Source organism: Ambystoma mexicanum, chromosome 6p, assembly GCF_040938575.1.
Source record: "Ambystoma mexicanum isolate Mex_15411 chromosome 6p, UKY_AmexF1_1, whole genome shotgun sequence".
Taxonomy (NCBI): Eukaryota; Metazoa; Chordata; class Amphibia; order Caudata; family Ambystomatidae; genus Ambystoma; species Ambystoma mexicanum.
The window spans coordinates 888,199,410-888,222,808 of record NC_090935.1 but is presented as its reverse complement, the minus strand read 5'-3'; the positions used below and the strand labels follow the sequence as shown (position 1 = coordinate 888,222,808).

The following is a 23,399-nucleotide window of genomic DNA, read 5'->3' as shown; positions in this document are numbered from 1 at the left end:
TTACCATTAGGATGGTGATGTCTCCAGGCATCCACTAGATCCAAGCTCTCCGATGCTTTTAAAGTAGTTTTGGATGGCTGGTAAACTGCCTGGAAGGACCCTGTTTACACATCCCAGTTTATATCCAGAGCTAGGTTTATGTCACCAGCCAAGATACAGTAGCCTCTTGGGAAAGAGGCCAGGTCTATAAGGGCATCTTGCAGAAACTTATTCTAGGTCTCAATAGGGCAGTATGAGATAGCTATTGCAATTGTTACTCCCTTTAGCTCTTCTGCTATGAATAAAAACGAAACCCTCACAACATTTTTAAAGTTCTTGATTTGAAAGCTGAAAATGGGTCCACACGGGATCCCCACTCCCCATTTCGTTTACTCTTGCTGAGGCAAATATCTGGTTTGGGAAAAATTATGTTTTCAATCTGAAGATATATTTTGGTAGCATACCATATCCACTTGCATTCTCTGCAGAGATTGAATGAGACAAATCCTTTTATTAGGGCAGTTTAGCCCCTTTGCAACCTAGGATACTACCTCAAATACTAATTTCTTCTAGAATACTCTTCTCTCCTACATATGTAAAGCAGGCATGGAAAATGGTAGCTATGCACAGTGAGATAACAGGTGTGGGATGTATTGACCCACTCCGCTATGCTATGCTATATCACTCTGCCAGTCGTGGTGAAAGAAACGGCAACAAGGGCGGCAAAACCGTTGTGCGTGCCAGAAACCTACAAAAACCGTCTGCTTCAGCACACACACAGAGGAATGCACAACCTGCCACCCATGGTGCATGTGCGGTGGAATAGAGCACACCCTGCAGAAATGTGCCAGTGGGCTCCATGACCAGCAAACAGAGTGCAGAGAGAGAAGCAGCACTTTGCAAGTGAAACCCCAAAATGGGCCTACAAATTACCTTTGCTTTGTGGCCAAAAACTCCAAAACGCCTTTAACACAACACTTCTCAACATTCACAATCTTGCCGGGTGCTAAAATGCATGTATCTAATGAAGTATTGTGAACATACAAAGTCCCAATCTGAAGTGAAAAACATTCTTCAGACAAACTGGATTGTTTAAAAAATGACAGCACATGCCCAAAATCTGGGTGCAGTACCCGGGGCCACCTGAATGACAGCTGTCAGAGGAGTTGCTGGGGAAACTTTAAATTGAGCTAAAACTAAAAGTCTGCTGGATTAGCAAACATAAAAAGGATTGTTGCCAAAAAGGAATACAGATTTTAGTTGCGTTTTGATCCCACAGATTTTAAGGCTAAGAAAGAAATGTATTTATGTTTGATGCAACAAAGTTGGTTTTTGCAGGATTTAAGAAGTTAATTAGCTTGGCTGAGTCACAAGAACTGGAAAAGCAGGTTTCTCCCAGAAGGAGGGTCTTCCTCTCAGCAGAAACTCACTGGGAGGTGGTAATTGCGGGTTAGAAACAGACTTTTGTCTATGGAAAGGGAAGGAACAATGACAAGTTTCAGCCAAGGAAGCGGGGGTGTGAAGGCAGTCGTAAACTTTCTTGGAAGGAGCTTCCCCCAAGAAGGGGGATGCACTGGACTCCCAGAAGTGACAAAGGGGTGGAGCTAAGTGACCATCTGCTGTTAAGAATGAACACTTTTTAAAAGATTCATAACTTGTTATTCAAAGAGGTGAAAAATATAAAAAGGACAGAGTTAATTTAATTTTTGGCAGCACGTGTGAAGAGGCGGTAGAACTGTGTGACATGTTCTGGACAGGAATGGCAGTACATGTGGTTTTATGCAAAATGTATTATTGTTGGAATTGTGAAAATGAAACATTTCTGGAAAGTTGCATACAATTTGGAGATGGTGTTCATAGCGAAAAGGACAAAATTCTGTAGAAAGTTGAGACAAGATCACACAGCTACAGGGTTTTGAGGAATAGCTGCTGCATAAAATATGGCATCTTTGTGTGTGATTTGTATAAAGGTGACCAATGTAAAAATGTACATTTAGTATCAAATCCGATTTTGAGACCAGTGGCTAAAGGGAGGTCTGGGGATTGTAAAGCAAATCATAAAATGTGACATCATCCGGCCTTGATCCAATCACTCAAATTGCAAGGCAGAGATGAAGTGTGGTCCTATCCCAGCTCACAGGGGCAAGCTTAGCTAAGCCGGTCCATACACCCCCTTTGAGATGTCATTTTAATGCACAAATAGAGACAGCTGACAACACATAGGGACACACCGACCCACTCACTTTCCTGATTCCGGCAAAGCACTCTGATCCAGCTTTCTACATCCAGATTCTTCCAGATCCAAATGCCAAAATCTCTTGCCAGCAATAGAGAACTATTGATTTCCAGAAAGGCCCAAATACTGAATTTATTTTCCCCACTCAGTAAAGCGCTGTGTGGTGTGAGAAGGCCTTTTGAACCAGTATCCTGAAATCCTCTGGCTTGCCACCACTAGGCTTTCCGGAGGATCTCGCCATCCAGCTGATTCAAATACCCACAGACTTGGAGGGCAGATCCTGTGCAAATCTGGTGACCTGCATAGCTGATCCAGTACCGTGCCTGAGGTGCAGTCTTTCCTAGACCAGACCAAACAAAACCAATCCTATGACCAGAGCCGACGGTTCCTTTTAAAAAATTATCCTGTGAGTATTAATAGGAAGAACTGTGGCCCATAGTATATTTGCATTGTCTTCTCCATCTTTCAAACCCATCCGATCTTTCATTCAGAACCAGTATTGTTAGAAGCATCTTTGCGCTGACCCTTTTCTCATCTGAAGAAGTCGAGTTTCCTTAGCAGGCGGGTCACCCTGATCAAGTGACTGTCAGATCCCTGTGTGGTATTTGCTTTTTCATAGTCATCTCTAGTGTAAGCAAACCCATTTGTCATTTTCAAAAGTGCATTTCTGTTTTCCATTCTCGCACCTATCTCGCAAAAACGACCTTTACTAAAACCTCTACAACTCCCTCAGTTATTGCGAATATCGTGCACGGAAAAGTTTGCAGCGATTTTAAAAATATGAAAGGTTTACATGTGTGAAATAGCTCTAAACTGCTTCCGACTTGGACGTTAAGATTTCAAATGTTTTCTTTGGGCTAAATCATTGCTTGTGATTGCGTGCCACTGTTCAAAGCGTCTCCCATAAGAATTTATAACAAATTAAGTATTTTTGATCACATTTGGTGTTTTTGCCCAGTCAATTCTAAAGACAATTGTAAAAGCCATTCTGACAGCTGAAAAAGTAAATTCCGTTTTTCTCTGTTGTTTTATGGGGGAGAAGGTGCTATCCCTGAATACCTGCTCTCTCCTCCCACCTCTTTACATTGTCTATTGGGGGTTGAGGGGTGTTGCAGGGGGAACCTCTAACCATAGTGCCATCTGTCCAAACCAACACAAAAGTGTTTCTGTGCTGCATCGGTTTTGCTCCTTACTTATTCCTCGTCTGTTAAAGATATTATTCTGTGTTCTGTCACCCCATTGGTGATTGTCGTTTATCTATTAAAACATTTGTGGTATAAAGAGCTGAGGAGGATGGAAACAGCCTCCTCCAGCACCAAAGCAATCTGTCAAATGCTACCTCACCATCCACAAACACCCATAGCAAGCCAGAGCGACCTTCCTTATCCTAGTGGTCACTTGAGGACAGATTATGCAGTCCACAAACAGTGTTGCTTGCATAAGGGGAGGCATCTCAGGTGGCCCAGCTTAAACCAGGAGGCCAGTTTCTTTTCCTGGCAGCAGTCCCTGAGGAAAGAAGTGCAACACAAGACCTGATTTTGGGGGGTGGGGAGGAGGGTGCTGGAGATCCTGATGGCCCGAAAGACTCATTGTATAGGCATGCAGTGGTAGGGGTCGTGGGGCTGGGACGGTGCTCTTTTGTCCACTGAAGTAGCGCTGGCATGGGGGTCAATTTAAATATTTTTAAAATACCCTGCTTGAAAGATTCCCATTCAGCTTGTGTGGATGAGGCCATATGGAAAGGAACATTCTTCCTACCCTTTTCATCGAGTATAGGCACTGCTCCATAATCTAGGGAGTTGTGCATCCACTGGAGAAAGAAGATTTGTTTCCTCTTTCGCTCTTATGGCAGTCTGCCCTATCCGAGGCGGTGGCTAGCAGAGTTTGGCATGCAGCTTTTAAAGAAGGTTTGGATAGATGTGTGGGCCTTCTGGAAGGCATTGGAGGCATGCAGAAAAAAAGAAGCGGATGGAAGGCAGCTTGAGCTGCTCCACTTCTGTACGAGAGACCTTGTTTTCTGGTGCCAAAGATGTATCTGAGCCAATCTGTCACCCCTTTACCTCACCTTCCTCCCCCCTCAGTATCTGTGTAAAGCTTTCTGGACACAAAGTGCGCCTGAAGAGATTTCTCAAGACTAACGATGAGAAATATGCAGGAATAAGGTATCCATTATAAAGACAGCTACCAAGTGAAGTCTAGTGATATGCTAAGTTCTGTTAATTGACATTTTTATAGAACACATCGTCTTATCCAGGATGTATTGCAGGCTAAAGCTAGGCTGGAAGTGTGTGCAATTGATCTGTGACCTATGTGGATTATGTTAGTGGTCAAGCGTGCGGGCTAGAGTTGTGCTCCAATCATGGTGCCGTTATCTTGTTGCTGCGTTAAGACATGCTGGCATAGCACTGAAAGGTACTAGGCATCTCAAATGAGAAAGTTGAGACTTTATTGTATTAAGGATCATGCAGGCAGGGTGCTTGCATGGGACGAGTGTGGTAGAGATGTGTCCCATTTGACAGTGCAGGGTATTGTGAGTGAATGCCAGAAATGTGGTCCAACTAACTTTGGGCAACAGGTCTCTTCCTGCTGGCTGTGTGTGCGCATGAGTGGCAGGCAGCAGAGTGGGTGTGTGCATGAGTGGCAAGCAGGAGAGTGGGTCTATCTGTGATATGAGGGCATGCAAAGATCGTTCATGCTTCCTGTTATTGTGCATGTTCAATGGGGAGAAATTACCCCTTGGGGAGAAATTACCCCTATTAGAGAAGTGATGCTAGCTGATTGGGCCGATGATATGTTATGTTATTTAGCATTCATGTAGCGCTCTATAAATCATTGGTATGACCTCAAGGCGCTGGTAGGTTGAACGCAGTCCAGGTCAGTCGAGACAGTAAGGTGTCATAGTGTACTTGTGTGCACCGATTAGGGGCGCAGCTGATGCGATTGCTTGATGGTAGCTGCATCCTAGCATTAGGTGTGGTGGTATTTTGATATCAGTTGAATGTGTGCAGTCTGGAGGATGGACACCAGGACGGGGTTCTGGCTGCGTTAGACCTATGTAGTACACTTATGTGTGCAGTTCGGCTGATTTTTGTGGGGTATAGCTGTGTTTTATTAGAATGTTGGATGTTCATGAAGTATTGTTCGTATGTGAGCAGCTAGGCCGAATTGATAAAGGGGTGGAGCTGTGCTCTAATTGCGTGTTGGTGTAGAGGAGAGAGTGAGCATAGTGATAGGAGAGGTCAATGTCTGAGTGGAGGTTTTGATCGAACATGCTCGCTTTTCCGGATTCCAAGTGGGCGTTTCAGAGTGCTGCGTTCAGAGTAAGCTTATTTGTGACTAAATGAACGCATTCAGTGTCATCATTGCTCGGGATCTCTTTCAGCATTTGTCATTTGGTTGCAGGGTCTCAGCAGCGTGAGATGGTCTTAGTCAGTATTATATAAAGAGCCAGGTTTTTAGAGCCTTGCGGAAGGCCATGTAGTCATGGGTGTGTCGAATATGTGGGGGGAGTGAGTTCCATAGAGTTGGTGCCAAGGTTGAAAAGGCGGATCCTCCGATCCGACAGAGTTAGAGGTTGGAATCACTAGAAAACGGGCAGAGCTTGATCTTAGAGTGCGAGATGGGAGGAAGGGTATTATCTTCTCTTATAGGTACCTTGAGGTGGTCTTGTGCACTGCTCGGTGGGTTATGCATAGGGTCTTGTAGGTCTTCGTCCGAGTGGGAGCCAGGAGAGGGTATGGCGAGCGGGTGATCTGTGGTCTTTGTGGCCCAGGGTGAGGAGGAGTTTGGCGGTAGTGTTTTGGGCTCTTTGTACTTTGAGTCTGTATGCCGGTGCTCCCAGGTATAAGGAGTTGGCGTAGTCCAGTCTCGACAGAACAATAGACATAACAGTGGCGAGTCTGTTGGGGGTAGGAGAGGTAGGGAAAAACGCGTCTAAGAAGTTTGAGGTGGTAGTGGCAGCATTTTTAAACATTACTGATCTGGCGGGAGAGGGACTATGGACCTGAGTCCATAGTGCAGCCTAGGTTTTTGACTAAGTTGGAGGGAGGGGGGGTGGGCTGTGGGAAGGGGGCATGGGAGCGGTTATACGAAGTGCAGGGACCATTGATTTGCAGTTAATATCCTCAATGGCTGAGGATAGAGACCGGGTTTATGGCAGTTAGCGATGCAAAATGTCTTGGATGAGGCGGATTCAAAGGGAAGAGTTTCAGAGCATACTGGTAAAAACTGAGCAGGAAGCACCACTTAGGCAGGACTTCGGTCCACGGTTAGAATTTTGAGCAGAGATTGAAAACTCTGAAATGTAGTAACTTGGTGCTGATACCATAGAGTGCTATAGAGTTCAACAAGTGTGCTATAAAATGCAGCACTATAACCTATTATTTTTTAAATATTCTTTGGGCGAACCTCCACCTCTCCTAAAATCCCATTAGTTGGGTCAGGGTCCCTTGCTACGCTTGATCGTTTGTCCCCATTAATCGGAAAAAGAATGAGGCCCCTCCACTTAAATATTCACCAGCCACCACTGCTTGCCACCTTACATAGGCTGTGATCTCTTGCTGGACAGCCACTACACAGACACATAGTAGCATATGAACTGACTGCAGCCGGTATCAGTTGGTTCTCTTTGCAGGGTACCCAGCAATCGGGTCTAGCAAGAGATTCAAGTCATTCCAAAATAAGGTGCGTGCTCTGTAGCTTCACTGCTTCATGTATGTGCTGGAAGCCGATTCCTCAGCGTAAGCCTACTGCATGCTAACGCACCAGGCAATAGACGCATGCCTTGAGAGCAGACTTAAAGCTGAGCATACTTGCCAGTGGATAAATAAGTTGCAAAGAATATTTTGTGCTGAAACATTAAGGGTGAGACAATACCATCAATGTAAATGAACAAATATATATAAAGCACAAGTTCAAGGCATCAACGCATAGCAATAAATTAATGGAGGGCAGACAGACCACACACAGGTGATGAAATAGTCCTGGTGAGGAATAGGCGTGCAAGGACTTATTCAAGCGTCCCACGATGTCAACATTATTTGAAAGTGCTAATAGAGTCACATCACAGTGTTGGTCACAGTTTCCATACGTTGGGAACGGAAGGGGGTCGTCTTGAAAGCCAGGTGGTTTACAGTGTGTTGCAGTGCTGGCCGTGGGTAACAGCTACACGGCTCTACCAAGGTAGAAGAAGCACGGTCACGTGATGCCTGCCCATTCATTCCCGGGGCTTGTCTGAAGGGACTGCTGGTTGCCGGGGAGCTTGGGCCAACAACCAGCATCACTCATTCAGACAAGATATCGGGGCCCAAAGAATTGAGTGGTCAGGCTCAGCCATCCTCTTTTGGTGTCAGGCAAAGAGAAATAAGCAGATGCTCGGATAATTAAAATGTGTTCAGAAACAACTCTGCTGGCGACAGGACGAAGGGAGGGAAATCATTTCATTGGTAGGTTGCTGTAATGTACATCGCGACTTTTAAAACAAAAATAGAACACCGAACAAGGCACATGTAATTATCCGAAGGAGACAGTCCCTAGTCATGTATGCTCCCAGCTAACACATTCAGCGCCACCATGCCCAAGGGCTGTTGTGCGCTTTATAAATGCAAATAAAAAAATTAAAAAAACACCAGTCCTCAAGTGATTCCAAAAAACGAAAAGCATTGAATTAGGCTAGGCAGGCAGGAGGTAATTAACTGTTACATCGCTGCACAAACACCACTAAAATGTGGGCTTCCTTGAAATCAGTCATACCAGAGCCCAATAAACGCCCTATGCCCTATGCCACAGCCATACATCCTCCCCTTTCAAGGGCGTGAGACACTGCACAGGTGACGTGCATCAATTCATTTCGCATCCTGCCTAGTGCCTACACTACAGAAGACAACTGCATTCAACACTGCATTAGTCCAAATGATGATGTCATTAAGATGAAGGGTGAGGAGAAGGATCACCCGACACAGGGCTGCTTCAGTAGCAGTCACCAGATTTATTCCAAATGCTCCAGTCATCTTTCCTTTATCCATTATTTCGAGATCTCCGATGAACAGAGCAAGGATCTGAAACACACGACTGGGGCTACGCTCGTTTGCACACATGCATGTGATGCGAGTATATGCAGATATTCTCACACAAATCCGCCGGGAAAGAAAGGTGGTTAATTAAGGAAACGCACTACAATGCCGTGAACATTCAAACTAGCTGCACAATAAAGAAAACAGGCGCTTCTCCACTAAGAGAACATGGAAAACATTGCACTTGAGCCCCCCGACCCCCACCACACGGCCTGGAATCATTCCCAATGCCTGAAATGTCCGCCTCGCTGCGGATGCGCTGGAAGGGCACAGAGGAGCCATCAGAAAGGGGGATTATTTACAATGCGATTCCCTTTGCATTGGGAGCCATTTTATAACTAAAAGCTTTTCATGACCATGCCGAACCACATTTTAACCCCCCCCCCCCCCTCGAAATTCAGATTCTGGTGGTCTTCCACGTCTTGGATGGTTGTTTTATTGCAGGCACGCGGCTAATCATCCTCCCGCATTTCGCATGAAGGGTTAAGCAAATAAGCCTATTAGATGTGGCAAATGCTGGCCGTTTCTCGTAGCATTAACATGTCTGGGTTAATAGAGGCAGGGGGTCCTCGCGCACCCGTGCACCGAGACACAAAGAAACATGTCGGTGTTCTGAACAGGCGTGCAGCTGAAGGAACATGCAAGCGCGACGAACCGGCGAGATCTGCGTGCAAGGTGTAATGGAAGACATGCATGTATTTACCTGACCCTTTCCGGCAGAGCCCATGGCGCTTTCCGCGGCCCCTTGACAGTCATTCTGCTTTTCCGTATCGCGGGGGGGTGCTTCATGCTTGCTCTGTGCCGGTGCCCGCTGTTAATACAAGAGTGTGCAGCATTACGATAGGAAACGGCAAACGCTGGCAATTAGAATCATTCCCAGCCATAGGTGCATGCGCGATGCAGCCCCGCCCCCAGCCCGGCACCCCCACCCTCTCTAGCATCAACGAGCAGCCTCCGCAAACCTGCGAGATGAAAGTACAGCACGTCTACTGGGGATCAGAGCCCCGCCAGACAAAGGACGCGTCCAGCACCCCTCCGCCAGCTGTGCTCCCATTGATCTCGCAAACTAGGCAGCAGCGGCAGCAGCAGCACCCGACTTTCTTCCCAGCAACAGTCACATGCACAAGCAAACCCTACCAATGGAATAAGTCAATCGCAAGAGGCATCGGCAGGAATGCATCAATGCAGCAAAAGGTCTATAAAAAAACACCCGCGCCGCGGACGCTGCTCACCTAACGGCAGTATACATTCAGAGCACCGAGGTATAACGCTGCAGGATTCTGGGATTTCGACTGGCAGCCCACATGTCATTTTATTTATTTATTAGTACATTTATATAGCGCGCCTAACCCGCGGGCATCTGGGCGCTTGATTTAAGAAAGCGGTTACATGAGAGTTGCTTATGGTATTCATAGCAATGGTTACATACGAGTTACATAGTTGTGCATTAGAAGTTGTTTGAATACGCTGTACAGTTAGTTGCCAGGTGCTATGGGATATGAGCTGGCAATAACAATGACAAAGGATTGCATAAGTCATTTCGATAGTATAGTTGCACAGGCTTGCGGGGTGACAGTCAGAATGTGGGCGTACTTGGAGTGTTGTGCTGTAGTAGGTGCTTGGTGCTCATTGGCAGGAGCTGGGCTGGTCTTGAAAGGTTTCACTAATTGCATACCTATCTGCACTACACACCAGTACATAGCTGGCAACCTTCCCAGTTCCATGCAGATCTCTTCAAGCCGTCCTGGTTTTTGCTTTCAACTGCATGCTGGAACTTGTAGTTTCGTTTTCCCATTGTAAGGGTGTCCTGACGAGTCACAGCATGCAGTGCAGAAAAAAAACAGGACTGCATCAAAGAGACCATAGCCGCCAACTATATTGTATACTGAGATTTTAATCATGCACATGTAATTCTTGTATAATGTTTTATTTTATGTTGAAATGGGAAAGATCTGAAAAGTTGTTTTTAACAACTAATCAAAGAATTAAAAAAAAATAGCTGCCGACTATTCCAGTTCCATGCACTTCTCGCTCCTGGTTTCTGATCCAATCTCATGCCAGAACTTTTAGGTTCCTTTTCCCAATTGTAAGGGTGGGCCAAGAAGTCCTAGCATGCAGTGCGAAAAAAAAGGAGTGGCTCAAAGAGACCTGCATGGATGTGGGAAAGTTGGGAGCTGTTCCAGTAGAAGAAACTCAACACCTGTACCAAACCTTATAGTACCTGTCACCAGGATTATTAACAGAAGTGTGACTTGAACGCTTACAGCGTTTATATTGTTCCATTATTTCAAGTTTACCACTGTTTTACTCAAATCCCGAGTGTTCCGTGGGTGTTTGGTAACAAAAGGACACCGGCATTAGGTAGTTTTGCTTTTCTGCTCCCTTCCCCACTGGAGGACGGAGGTGGGCGGGCACGTTATTTTCTCCCTTGAAAAGCCCATTTTACAGCTAGAGGATACGATGGGACGATCATCTCAACGGGACATGAGAAGTAGAAAAAGTAGGGCACATATACATCCCTTTCAGCGCGAGAGTTAACATTTAATGTGTGTGTGCATATTGGCCAGTGACAAAGATCACGGTCTTTCAGTTTGACAAGGGCGAAGGAATGTCTCCGGGACTATCTCGAGTGGGAACTCCTACTGCTGATGGAGGAGGTCAGGTGCCGGAGATATTTCAGAGATCGAGAGTTCAGCTGTGGAGATGCCCATAGATCACTGGCCACATCCTCTGAATCAAAAGTAGGAACAGTCAAGGGGAGGAAATGGAGCACGGGCCTCCTTCCTGAAGGAGCGGTCACCTCCAGCCACATACTTGCTCTCCATGAACCATGAGTGCTTCTGCCCCTCACCTCAGCATGCGAATGCTCTGGCAGCACACATGAGCGCATAACCTGCTCCGGGTGGCACCCTTTGCCGCTGGAGCACAGTGCAGTCTCAGCCCATGTACGCAATCATAGAACATCATGGACATGCGGAAGACTTTCCCGCAATCCATAACACGGGCTTTCTACATGTTTGCTTTATTATCCATGTGTGTCTCTTCTTTTTGCATTGTTTTAAATTACATTTTTGCTTCACCAAAATCACTTTCTTTATCTTGGCGAAACTACAATATATTCAATCATCCCCTGCACCAGAGTATGCGTTTAATACAGATGCAGCATTCCATTAATTTGTTTTATTTTATATCTGCGAGTAACCGAGGTTGATTAACTTGTGAAGCGTGATATCATTGTTACATATTTCCCTACATTTGCCTCCCGACTTTATATATTAAGATTTAAAATAACCTTTCCTAACAAATGTTTGATCTATACTTTTCTAATACATATTTTATCAGTTTTTTTCCTAACAGGAACATGAAAGTGGTGGTAGTCATTCTTCATTTTTGTTATTGTATATTCCTTTATTCGAATTGGAGTCTTTAGGTAGCATCACATATACACAAAATACAATGCAACAATCACATCCTAAAATGTTTAAAAGACAATGGTCGTATTTAAAATGAGCATACACAATGAATGCCCAAGAATACCTTCAAGGCATTCCCAGTGAATATAAATGAATATAAAAAATACATAAATAATGATACGTTAAAACGTTTGAAGGGCACCCAGATTACACATAGATTAACAAGTATTCACAACAATCCATTGTGCAAATTCCATATCATACATTGCTAACTAAAATTACAATTTACAAAACAAATATTTTGAGATCATCAACAGCAGTGAACATGGCCCAGTAAGTAGAATGGCTATTTAAGGTTTCGCCAGATAGAGCCTCTTTAGCCAAGCCCTGTGAATGTATTGTGATGAATCCTGCAACATGCTCACAAAGACCCTAGCTAAAGTCTTCTGCCAGGAGGCCAGGCAAAGGCAGGCGCTTCCTGACCCTGTGGGGGGTATTAGCCGTGATGATCACCTGAGAGCAGAAGGGCCCCAGGGGAACAGAAAAACTCAGCTAGGTGTGATGCAATATTTGTCTCCCTCAAGGAAGGACATGTCATTGATTCCGAAATATGTAATGGCTTGCTGTCAGAGAGAACTGTTAATTTGCCTGGGTCAAATGGGCCCTTTTCTCTCGTATACCTGCGGTGTCCCTCAGGGCGCTATCCTCTCGCTGTGGCTTTTCAACATTTACCTTGCCCCTCTTCATCTCCTCCTTCTCTCCTCATTTTCAGTGTTATGCCGATGAGACACAGCTTTCCTTTAAACTTCCCTCCTCTACATCCCAGTCATTCCCGATTGTCTGACTGCTATTCAGGCATGTTGCGTTGTCAATGATCTCTGTCTTAATGCCAGTAAAACAGAGATTGTTCTTATTGGAACTCCTGAGCCACCCCTTAATAAATAAATATATCTCTCTCTCTCTCCTCTCTCTCCTCTCTCTCCTCTCTCTCCTCTCCCTCCCCCCCCCCGCTACCTCCCCCCCCTCTCCCCCCCCCCCCCAAGCTCTGGTTCTCTCCAGGCTGGACTATTGCAACAGCCTCTTCCTCAATCAGCCTCTTTCCTCTCTCTGCCCTTTCCAACTAATCTAGAAGAAGACTGCAAGACTTATCCTTGGCCTCAAGCACAGGGACCGCATCTCTCCAGCCCTAAAATCTCTCCACTAGCCCCGGTGGCTGCAAGGATTAAATTCAAGAACCTTTGAATCATCCACAAGGCTTTCTGGGGCCTGGGACCGCAATACATCCAACTGTCCCTCCCTAAATACCTCCCTGCTAGTCTCCTTCGGCCCTATAGCTTCAACTCTCTGCAGGTCAAACGTTTCTCCAAGCAGGGGGTAGATCTCTTTTCTCGGCACAAGCTTCCCTCTCGAATGGTCTCACTGCCTCTTTCCTTAAGTTCCAGAAACTCCTCAAGACCTTCCTCTTCTCCCCCTCCTTCATTCTCTCACTCCCCTGCTAATGCCCCCTGGCTGCTACGATTGGCTGCCTGGTCCATCCCGAGTCCTCCAGGGGCCACACCCACCTCCTACCAGTCTTCCGCAGTACCCAATTCCAACACTTTCCTTCGGGCACAATTCCCTGACCAGCCTACTGAGTCTGGTCCACCCCGCACTTTTCTCCCTCACACTTGGGCTCCTCTAGCACTTAGCCCGCCCCCCTGCACTTTGCTTCACTACACTTGCACGATCCGAATGTCACAAGGCCTAGTAGGACCGTTTGTTTATCCTCCCTCGTTCCCCCTGCCTTTTTGTCTTGTGTCGCCTGGAAAAACTTTCTACTGTATAGGCACCATACAAATGCACAATGGTTACTTTAACATTTTAAGGTTCTATATTTAATCCATGTGTTTGTTGATGTTTTATGTTGATTCCCAAATATATGTAAGTGCTATACAATGCCATGTACACTTGTTGAGATATATTCTAAATCGGAAGCTTTACAGGACACAGGACCTTCTGAATACTGAACGCTAACTTGTTAGGTTTACGTAAAGTGTAGAGTATATTGTGATGTGCTTGGATGTACTGATAACGTATGAGTTGCCTTTATTTGCTAAGTTTCAAGTTATAGAAGGCTCATTGCAATGTGAATTGTGTTCCGTATTGTATGTGATATATTTATTCAGTTATTCACTTACTTGTGATCCAAGTAAAACTGTTCGATGTGACTTACTTGTTTTATCCTATATTAACCATCTGGAATTTTAACAATATGTATATACGATGTTTGATATGTATTTTAAATGTTTTAAGTATTCGTCCTACTTCTTCTCAGTTGTAATACATTTGTAAAGGTTTAATGTAGAAACCAAATACAACTAAAAAAATCTCAATGTGGGTGAAAACAATCATAACCACTCATGCCCTGCGAAGAAGGAAAACCCTTTTAAGGTCACAGACATCCATAGAGGTGACAGCTCCCATAACTCCCAGAGGAATATTAAAGAGGAGTCCGTAGATATTACTAATGAAAAATCTAAAAAAAAACAATTCCTTGGTAAAACCAAATCCTTCATTTAATCCTTATATTACTCCTTTGAGGAATATAAATAAGGAAAAGAAATGAACTGGCTTGTGGACTACAAGTCCCACAATTCCCAAAGTGCTGGGATGAAGATAAGTGCTGCAGAGACAAGACACTGTAAAGTGCAACCAATTAGTGGTAATGACCCACCCCTGAGGGAGACAGGGAGGCATAAAAGGCCCCCTCAGGTGCAGGCCATGAGAGAGAGAGCACGAAGGAGGAGAATAGATGGAGAGTAGCAGCAGGAGGTGGAGTGGTTGTGGAACTTCCACGTGGCAGAAGAGGTTTGAGGCGAGAGGAGACATTGGGACCACTGTCGTGAGACAAACGGATGCCGGTCCTCAGAGGGTCTCTTCTTTCCAAGACCTTTATTGCAGAGGTTGCGCAGTGGGAAGCATTGGGATTGACAGCTTTCCCCTTGAGAATCACAGCTGCAGAGGTCGGGCAGCGGAAAGTGCACAATTTGTAAGTTTTGCCCATGGTCAGCCGGGCTCCGGTGGCGGTGAGCACCGGAGAGCCGTGGGAGCAAGGAGAGCTCCTGTTACGACTGGCACAGAGGACAGGACCTGGAGGCAGCGAGGAGAACGAACCCGCACGTGAGACTGGTGCATTCACTATGAGGTTGTGACTCCGGAGCACTCCGTAATCGCCCGCCGGCCAGTTCTCGGTGCCTTAAGCTCAGAAATACTACAAGCAGAGTGAAATGGAAAAGGTGTGTTTTTGAATACCCAACTGATATAAAGCATACTAATCATGCTTTAGTAAACCAAGCTGACTCTAAATGGTGCAAATGGCAGAATATTAACGCTACCATCAGACCAGACGGGTGTGATTGTATGTATGCAGGCCAGATTAAAGGCCGGCAGAAAGAGAGGGCAATCATTCCAACAAACAACTTTTACCCAAGCCAAAAGAGAATTGTACCAAAGCAAATTGAAGAGAACAAACATTGCCAAAGCCAAGAGAGGACAGTTAAGAATCCCAGTGCTTGTAAAACATATTGCCCATTAATAAAGAAGCAAATAGCAACTTGCTTAAACCCACATTGCCAAAGCCATAAGTGTGTAAGAATGGGAGAGAACCATTGTCAGCAGTTGGTTAATGATGAAGTAGGAAAACAAGAGTGACAGGAGGGCTGCCCATCTGATAGGAGGTACTTGGAAGGAGTGGATGTGGCAATCACCAGAGTGTAATAAATGGCACCAGTGCGTTTCTTGTCCCAGAAGAAATACCTAAACTTGAGGTTGTGAAGAGACATTCCTAACTTGTTGAAGAAGGTAACCTTTACCAAAGAAGTACTTGCAGTTAGTGATTTTGTTCTGTCCTGCCAGGAGAGTACACCAGGTCAGAGAACGTTGTAGTAGTAGGCCTGGTAGTTGAGTGGACCAGGTGGAAGTCATTGAAGTGCTGTGGTGTGGTAAAAAGTTTTGAAGAAGTGGGAGAACCAAAAGATGTTTTGTTGAACTGTTACATAATCATCCTTCTACAAATTAATATTATTGAAGCAAGTGAGGTGTGAACTGATACAGATTTATCTACAATTGTCAAAACAAGTGTTTTGTGAACTGTTGACGAATTATCCTGACAAAGACCTTTTTGTTGATCCTAATGAACTATGGAAGCATTCTTGGTTTAGGAGAAGTTGCCTTGAGCTCTTCTGTCACAAGTGAAAAGCGAAAAACCTTGTTGAATACTTTTGAACTGTTGTTAGAATTCAAGTTGGAACAAACAGAACTGCATTGGAACTTTTAATGTCAAGTGGAACCAAAAGAACTGAGTTGGAACTTCATTTCAATACAGGATTTCCTTATCCTTTTGGAACTGTTGAACAGAATCCTGCTTGAATCTGGGAAAGAGTTTTTCACCCAGATTAAAAGGAGAGACAGTTATTAGATTGTAAATCTAACCATTCTATTTGATTTGCCACGTCCTACCTTATTGAATTGTTGTATGTACAAGTGTGAGGGACAGAGACCTTTTGTTAGAGTGTTTCCTTTAGTTCATTTTAGGCAGGGAAATCCTCCCCAGTTTAGGGATAGCGAGGCCTTCATCCAACCTTTTGAGTTAATAAAATGGCTTTTTTTGGGAAAATCTTCACAAAGTTGTCCACCTCACATTTCTGACCCATCACAGTATTTTGAGACGAAATAAACACCATCCCAATTATGCGTTGATTTGCAAAAGGCCATGGCCTCATTCAGTTTACGGACCACATACAGTAAAAGCAGTGGCTTGAGATACATTATCCTCAAGCATCTCAAACCATCACATAAGAACAAAGTGCATCGCGGACATTTGCTATCAGGCATGCCAGCCCAATACTGTGTACATTTCCAAACTTTTAAACAACCCAGACGGAACTCTATGAATAGTGCTTGCACATACAGGTGTGGGGGAGGGGTAGGTTTAAAATATCGAGGTAGCCCTCATACACATGGTCACCCTTGTGTAACAAGTATTCAGGGCCCAAAGATAGAGACTGGCACAAATTTTGCAGGTTAACACAATTTCAATGGTTAACAGCCTATTTTACTCTTATATTGGCCTCCCTCGCAAATTGCCTGTAGGTCGTACCAATACTGTCTCATGCCAAAAGCAATCAAACACTGTTTAACATGCGTCAGCTAGGGGATGCAATGGCCCCCTTCTAACGTCATTACGTGGCTCATGGCATCACCAAATTTGAAGAACTGTGGGGCAGACCAAATCTGCAGGAATAAAAGACAGGTCTAAACCCTGTCTCATCAATTGGGACCATTTCACATTCAGGGCGCACACACGCGTTCGGGGCACTTTACAGGAGCAGCAGAACAGACTTCAAGAACTTATTGTTGATGGTACACAGTGATTTCATGTTAGTATAACCCCAAATATCAGATCCATATAGGGTCAAAGCCTTGGCCTGAGCTCTATAGACTTCAAGCTCTGTTCTTAAAGGGCCACCAACATGCTTTTCTTAAGGAAGCCACTATATTTCTCCAAACCAGTAATGACCGTAAGCACTTTTGGGCCCCAGTTGGTGTTACCTGAGAACCGGATCCCGAGGTTATCATACAAGGGACCGGCTCCATTTTCTACCCACTGATTTTAACATGAAGAGCTATTTCCTTCCCATGTGACGAGCAAAATATCATAACCTTAGATTTGGCAATATTAATTTCTAAACCCAGCTCACCACATTTACTTCCAAAGCACTGAGGAGATGCGCGCAAGCCTGCTGCGGTTGTAGACAGGAGTACGGCATCATCTGCATAAAACAGTGTTGGGTTCCTATCGTCCCCAAGGCGAGGTATCCTGAGCAGATGCAACAAGTTCCTCAATATTGCAGGTGATGTAGATGCAGAAAAGTAGAGGGGCCAGAACACAACCCGATCTGACCCCTCTACCTACAGCCAATGGTTCAGTTACTTTGTCAGCTAGGCTCCAGCCTACTACAGCTGTGCTATTTCTATATAGAGGTTGGAGCGGTTCCAGGCGGTTATCATGAATATTCTTAGCTGCCAACACCTACCATAGCCGCCTTCTAGTTACTCTGTCGAGGGCAGTCTAAGTCGACAAAGGCTGCGTATAGCCATGCCTTCAACAGTATTGTATACCTCTGTACAATCAAATGCAGGAGAAATTCCTAGTCCATCCTGCACAATCCGGATTGGAATCACAACTTCATTTTTTTAACCTGCCAACCCTCTTTCAACTTTACAGTGGATGGTCTGCACATATTACTTTTGAACCAGAGTACACAGATTAAGCAATGGAAGCAAGATAAAGCCAATAACCACTAAGCACGAATTCCCTGAACCGAGTTTAATTGACAGTGTCCACTTGGTCAAGACATTAGCAAATATACTTGACCAGCTTCTCTTGTCCGAAGTTGTTAATCAGTGTGAAAATTCCATCGATCCCAAAGGGGATTCCTGTGATTGATTCTCAAACAAAGACATTTTGTCATCCTGAAGAAGGCCATATAAAACTAGAAAAAGTTCTAGAGAGTACTTAATTAAAAACACAGCCGAAACATATGTAGGCCATCTATAACACACAAATTAGTTGGTCTCAAAATTCTGGAGACCGGACTAAAGGTTATCCAGAGAAAAACCAAGTCGTTGTGACTTATATTTGGCGTTTGTAGTTTTTCTAAACTAAAACATACTGAAGCATGTTATAAGAATATGACAGCTTTATATACCATCTTCTGTATTATCAGATTATTCCAATAAATGCTCTACAGTTTAATGAAGGATTTAAGTCACATACTAACCCCACCTTGATTTAATTGATTCGATTTTATAGTATGAACTGTTTTTAATTGTGTTTGAAATGATAAAATAAACTTTTTTGTGATAAACATTTGGTTGTGCAGATGATGGAGTAACCAGCATTATTAAAGGTTAATCAGTGTGTCACCTACCCAAATATAAACGGACAAAGAGAGGAGTACTCAGTCCATCCTTCTAGTATATGAATCTTGCATTCTTCCCACTTGAAGACTGATCCCCAGTCAACAAAAAATTAGGGAAGTACCCAATTTAATAGCACACACTTGGTCCAATGTCAGCATTGTGAATGGATGCCCACAAACTGAAGATACCGGTTGTCAGGAGAAATCAACTTATATGGCCTATATCTCTGAATAGCCCCCAACAACAGTGCATTACTTTGAAGATGGAATTTTGGGTAGCATGCAGTGCTCCAGATAACATTTTGAAGTGGGTGTATTTCTTTTTATTTTTTAATAAATGCATTTATTGAAATGTTCAAATTACAATCCACAACAAGTTACAAAGTAAGAACTAGCAAGTAAAAAAAGGTTTATCAATTACAAAACAGAGTAACAAACGTAACCATTATCTATAAGCAAAGAAGGGAAGGGGGAGAGGAGAGAAAGGGAAGAAGGAATAAAAAGAGAAAGAGGAAAAAAAGCGGTTATACCTCAAGCGTAAAAAACATTGAAAATATCCCAAATGTCAGAGTATATATCTTTTTTTTCTTGACCTGGTAAGTCACTCTTTCTCTACATGAAATAATTGACAAATCGTGTAGCCAGTCTGCTACAAAGGGCCTATTCCTTAGTTGAATGACAAGTCCCATTCCCAATGGGTGTATTTTAAACTATAAAACCGAAATGTTTTTGTACTTTTTTTGTACATTGTACTATGCACATTGAAAGGTACGTTTGTACCTCTACAGTTCAGGCAGAAATAATAATGATTTTATCCTGTGGCTCTATATGCACTACTGGTCCAAACATTCCCATGGAGATGTGTGGATGAAAGCACAGGGACATGCTCCTAATGTGTCTATAAGCCATTTTTATTGGGAGTATTTGTGCTCCCTATATTTCATTTTTGGGAGTATTTGTGTATTATTAGAGAGTAAAAGTGGCTGATACATCCCTTATCTGTATTCAACATATGATTCTCCGTATGCTGATGGCACTGATGCATGAAACTCAAGGGACTGTTACTCCGTGGATGCCCAATAGTATGCGACTCTAGCATTACGTAATTAAAAATATTTCACAAACATTACTGTACTTTCACCAGCTTGACTGCATGTATTGTTTTCCATGGGATGGCACTAGCTCTAGACATTTATTCACAAGTGATCGCGGTTCAAGGGCGTTTACTGAACTTCAATAGGTTGTACGCCTATCTAACCTAAATCTAAGGATGGGAGCAAGCTACAACCATCAAGTAATAATAACGCAGTCCTAGTCCAGTCTCTGTCAAAATCAAAAGGCCTATACTAGTAAACCTATTGCAAATCCTTACTTCTGAATACAAAAAAAGGTGTGGGACAGTTGTGTATGCAAAAAGAAAAGTGTTCAGTAAACAATGAGTCAGGCTGGTAGAGCAGTTGGCTTCCCTTCCCCACGTTTTTAGCACAGGGCAATGTGGAACACTCTAGCTTCGCACACACTCTGGCTTCTCTGCCACGAGGATACAGTTCAAAGCAAAGGTATCAAGGCCTTCTGCCAAAGCCTCTTTCCAATAACAGTCTCTTACCACAGAGGGCCCGTCGTAACAAACAAATATCAAAGTTCCACTCTTATCAGGATCTTCACATGCACAAGTTCTCGCTTTCAGAATTAATCATGGGTTTCCCCCCTTCAGGCTTGTACCACTTTTTTACCACAATGTTTAAACTTGGTCTACCTCTTTCGGGCTCAGACCAAGGATCTCCCTCGTTTGGGCTCAGATCGCTTTTCCACAATATTCACATTTGGTCTCCCTCGTTCAGGCTCAGCCCATGGATCTCCCTCCTTTGGGCTCTGCCCATGGATCTCCCTCCTTCGGGCTCTGCCCATGGATCTCCCTCCTTCGGGCTCCGCCCATGGATCTCCCTCCTTCGGGCTCCGCCCATGGATCTCCCTCCTTCGGGCTCCGCCCATGGATCTTCCTCCTTCGGGCTCCGCCCATGGATCTCCCTCCTTCGGGCTTCGCCCATGGATCTCCCTCCTTCGGGCTCCACCCATGGATCTCCCTCCTTCGGGCTCCGCCCATGGATCTCCCTCCTTCGGGCTCCGCCCATGGATCTCTTCTGTTGTTTATTCTTGATATCAAAATCGAAGACATTCGAATGTGCGATGGGTTTTGTTTACACTGTTGCAGTACCACTTCTATTCACTTTGTACTATGTTCTGATCAATCTCCTACTTTAGTTTCTACCACTTGTTGCTGGGATACCGTGCAGAGACCTTCGATTGAGCTCATTCACGGTGCTGGACCACTCTGTTAGCGGTATTGTATCTTTCCTTCTCAAGTTCAAATATTCATCAATCGTTTAGCTTTACTCGTGTCTTTCATCAGAGGCGATTTACAATGTTTGTTCCAGCGCTCGTTATACAATGTTTTCGATTGCAGCCTTGACTTCAACACAGACCGGTTTTGCATCTGTCTCCCCAACTCACCGGCTGCGTTGCTCTTTCTGCCGCTTCTTTGTTCTTGAAGCCAATGCCGATACCACAGCGCCTGCTGCTCCTCCCTGCCTTGGTCAGTTACGCAGGAGGGCCTCCGATATCTGTGATACACAATGTAGGATTCTTCAGACTGGTTTCATGGAGCAGTCTGGCTGCCGCATTTTGTATGTGTTGTAGTTTTTTTAGAAGTTGTTTAGGCATACCCAGGCATAGGCTATTGGTGTAATCTACTCTGCAGATGACGAGAGTGATGATGGTTAGTGTTCTGTTGGCAAATTATAGGAATGGTAGGATCCTTTTTGACACTTGCAGTAGAAAGAAGCATTTGAGTATAGCGTTTACTTGTGGCTCTAGGGTAAGTTTGTTGTCCATCAGGACACCCAGGTTTTTTTTACAGTCGACGATGGGGCTAGGGATTTACCGAGTTCCCTTGACCAGCGGATGTAGCGGTTGTCTCCTTCGTTTTTTGTGATGATCATTATTTCTGTTTTGCCTTGGTTGAGTTTGAGGTAGAGTTCATACTGTTGAATACATCACTAAGGCAGATCTCAAGTGTTGTGTTTTCTTCTTGAGGCTGAGGGTCTTGTATTTTGAATACTAGTTGTGTATCGTCGGCATAGTTTTAGCAGGTGAGGCCGTGTCTTTTGATGATTTTGATCAGCAGAGAAGAAAAAGTTACTTACCAACTGTAACATTCTTTCGATTGGATGTTCCTCCCATGCATTCCTCAACTTAGATATATCCTTACCTTCAGCTTTGCTGCTTCGGAAAACATTTTCTCTCCACCAGAGGGCGCTCCACTTGAGGCTGCGGCATCGATGTGCCTCTGCGGCATCCGTTAGAGCACCAACGTCATCCGCTGTATAAATGCCTCGAAATGCCGTTGGCCTCAGTTCTGTTTTTTCGTATATTGTAACCAATGAATTGTAGTTAATGGAATGCCTCTTTTGACCCAAGCCTTAAAGGAACTTTGAGTGCAAACCACGTAAACTGTAGTGGGGCAGGCTGGGAGGGTCGATGAGGAATACGTGGGAGGAACATCCGATCGAAAGACGTTACAGTTGGTAAGTAACTTGTTCTTCGAATGGATTGTGTCCTCCCACGTATTCCTCATCTTAGACAGACTCCGAAACCAGTTTTGTCTTGGAAGCAGGAGTACAGAGATATCAATCATGTAAAGAATGAAGTACTGATTTAGCAAAGAGATCTCCCTGTGAAGTAGTCGAATCTAGAGCATAGTGTTTTATAAATGTGTGCATGGATGACCAGGTGGCTGTTGCGCAAATATCTTGCACTGGGACACCCCTTTGAAGTGCTGTTGAAGTCGCCATGCCCCTGGTTGAATGAGCCCTCGGCCCATCTGGAGGATCTTTCCCAGCCAATCTATAACATTCAGTTATAGCCAAAATGATCCATCTAGACAATGTTTGGTTAGTCACTGCCAGCCCCAGTTTACTGCCAGTGTATCCCACAAAGAGTTGATCACACTGACGTAATCTTGCCAGTCTTGAAATATAGAAACTAAGAGCCCTTCTAGGGTCTAATCTATGTAGCCTTTCCAAATCCTTACTTGCGTGAGGGGGAGGGTAAAAAGCAGGCAGTGTTATTTTTAGTGACAGGTGAAAATCTGAGACAATTTTTGGCAAAAAAGAGGGTTTGACCCTAAGCACAACTTTATGTTTGTAAAAGATGGTGTGACGAGGCCCACTAGAAAGTGCCTGCAACTCCCTTACCCTGCGGGCAGATGTAATTGCCACTAGAAGTATGGTTTTTAAAGTAAGGAGCCTTAACAGACAAGAATGTAAAGGCTCAAACGGGATGCATGTGAGGAACTTTAATACTAAGTTTAAGTCCCACAGAGGTACTTAAAAAGGTATTGGAGGAAACATTATTAAGACCTTTTAATTGTGTAATCAAAGGTATTTTGAAGTAAGATTCTTCCTCTGAGGAGCGCTTAAAAATGGAGCCCCAGATTGGCCAAGTATAGCAGAAAAGACAATATTGTGGGAAAAGGGTCCACGTTCTTATCTCTGTACCAGTTACTGAACTTGTGCCAACGTCACCGGTACAGAGATTTAGTTGCTGGCCTTCTGGCCGAAAGCAAAATCTCCATAACGTCAGCCCGAAGGTCCCAATCCTTGTATCTTAGCCTCTCAGAAACCATGCGTGAAGGTAGAGTGTTTTGACCTCTGGATGGAGAACTCGACCTTCCTCTCGT

General features: G+C 44.3%; 1 protein-coding gene across 7 annotated transcripts in view; it reads right to left on the bottom strand.

The window, feature by feature from the left end:
* The window catches only part of APC (APC regulator of WNT signaling pathway), a 1,243,184-nt gene that overhangs the window by 276,976 nt on the left and 942,809 nt on the right, over positions 1-23,399 (bottom strand). For 4 of the 7 annotated variants that reach the window (XM_069625497.1, XM_069625496.1, XM_069625498.1 and 1 more), the window contains one exon: positions 8,990-9,097. The exons of 2 other annotated variants lie outside the window; for them this stretch is intronic. In XM_069625497.1, coding sequence (XP_069481598.1) covers positions 8,990-9,097 — 108 coding nt within the window. Of the gene's footprint in view, positions 1-8,989; positions 9,098-9,248; positions 9,351-23,399 lie in introns of those variants that run through there. One more of the 7 variants, XM_069625502.1, reaches the window with a different exon arrangement.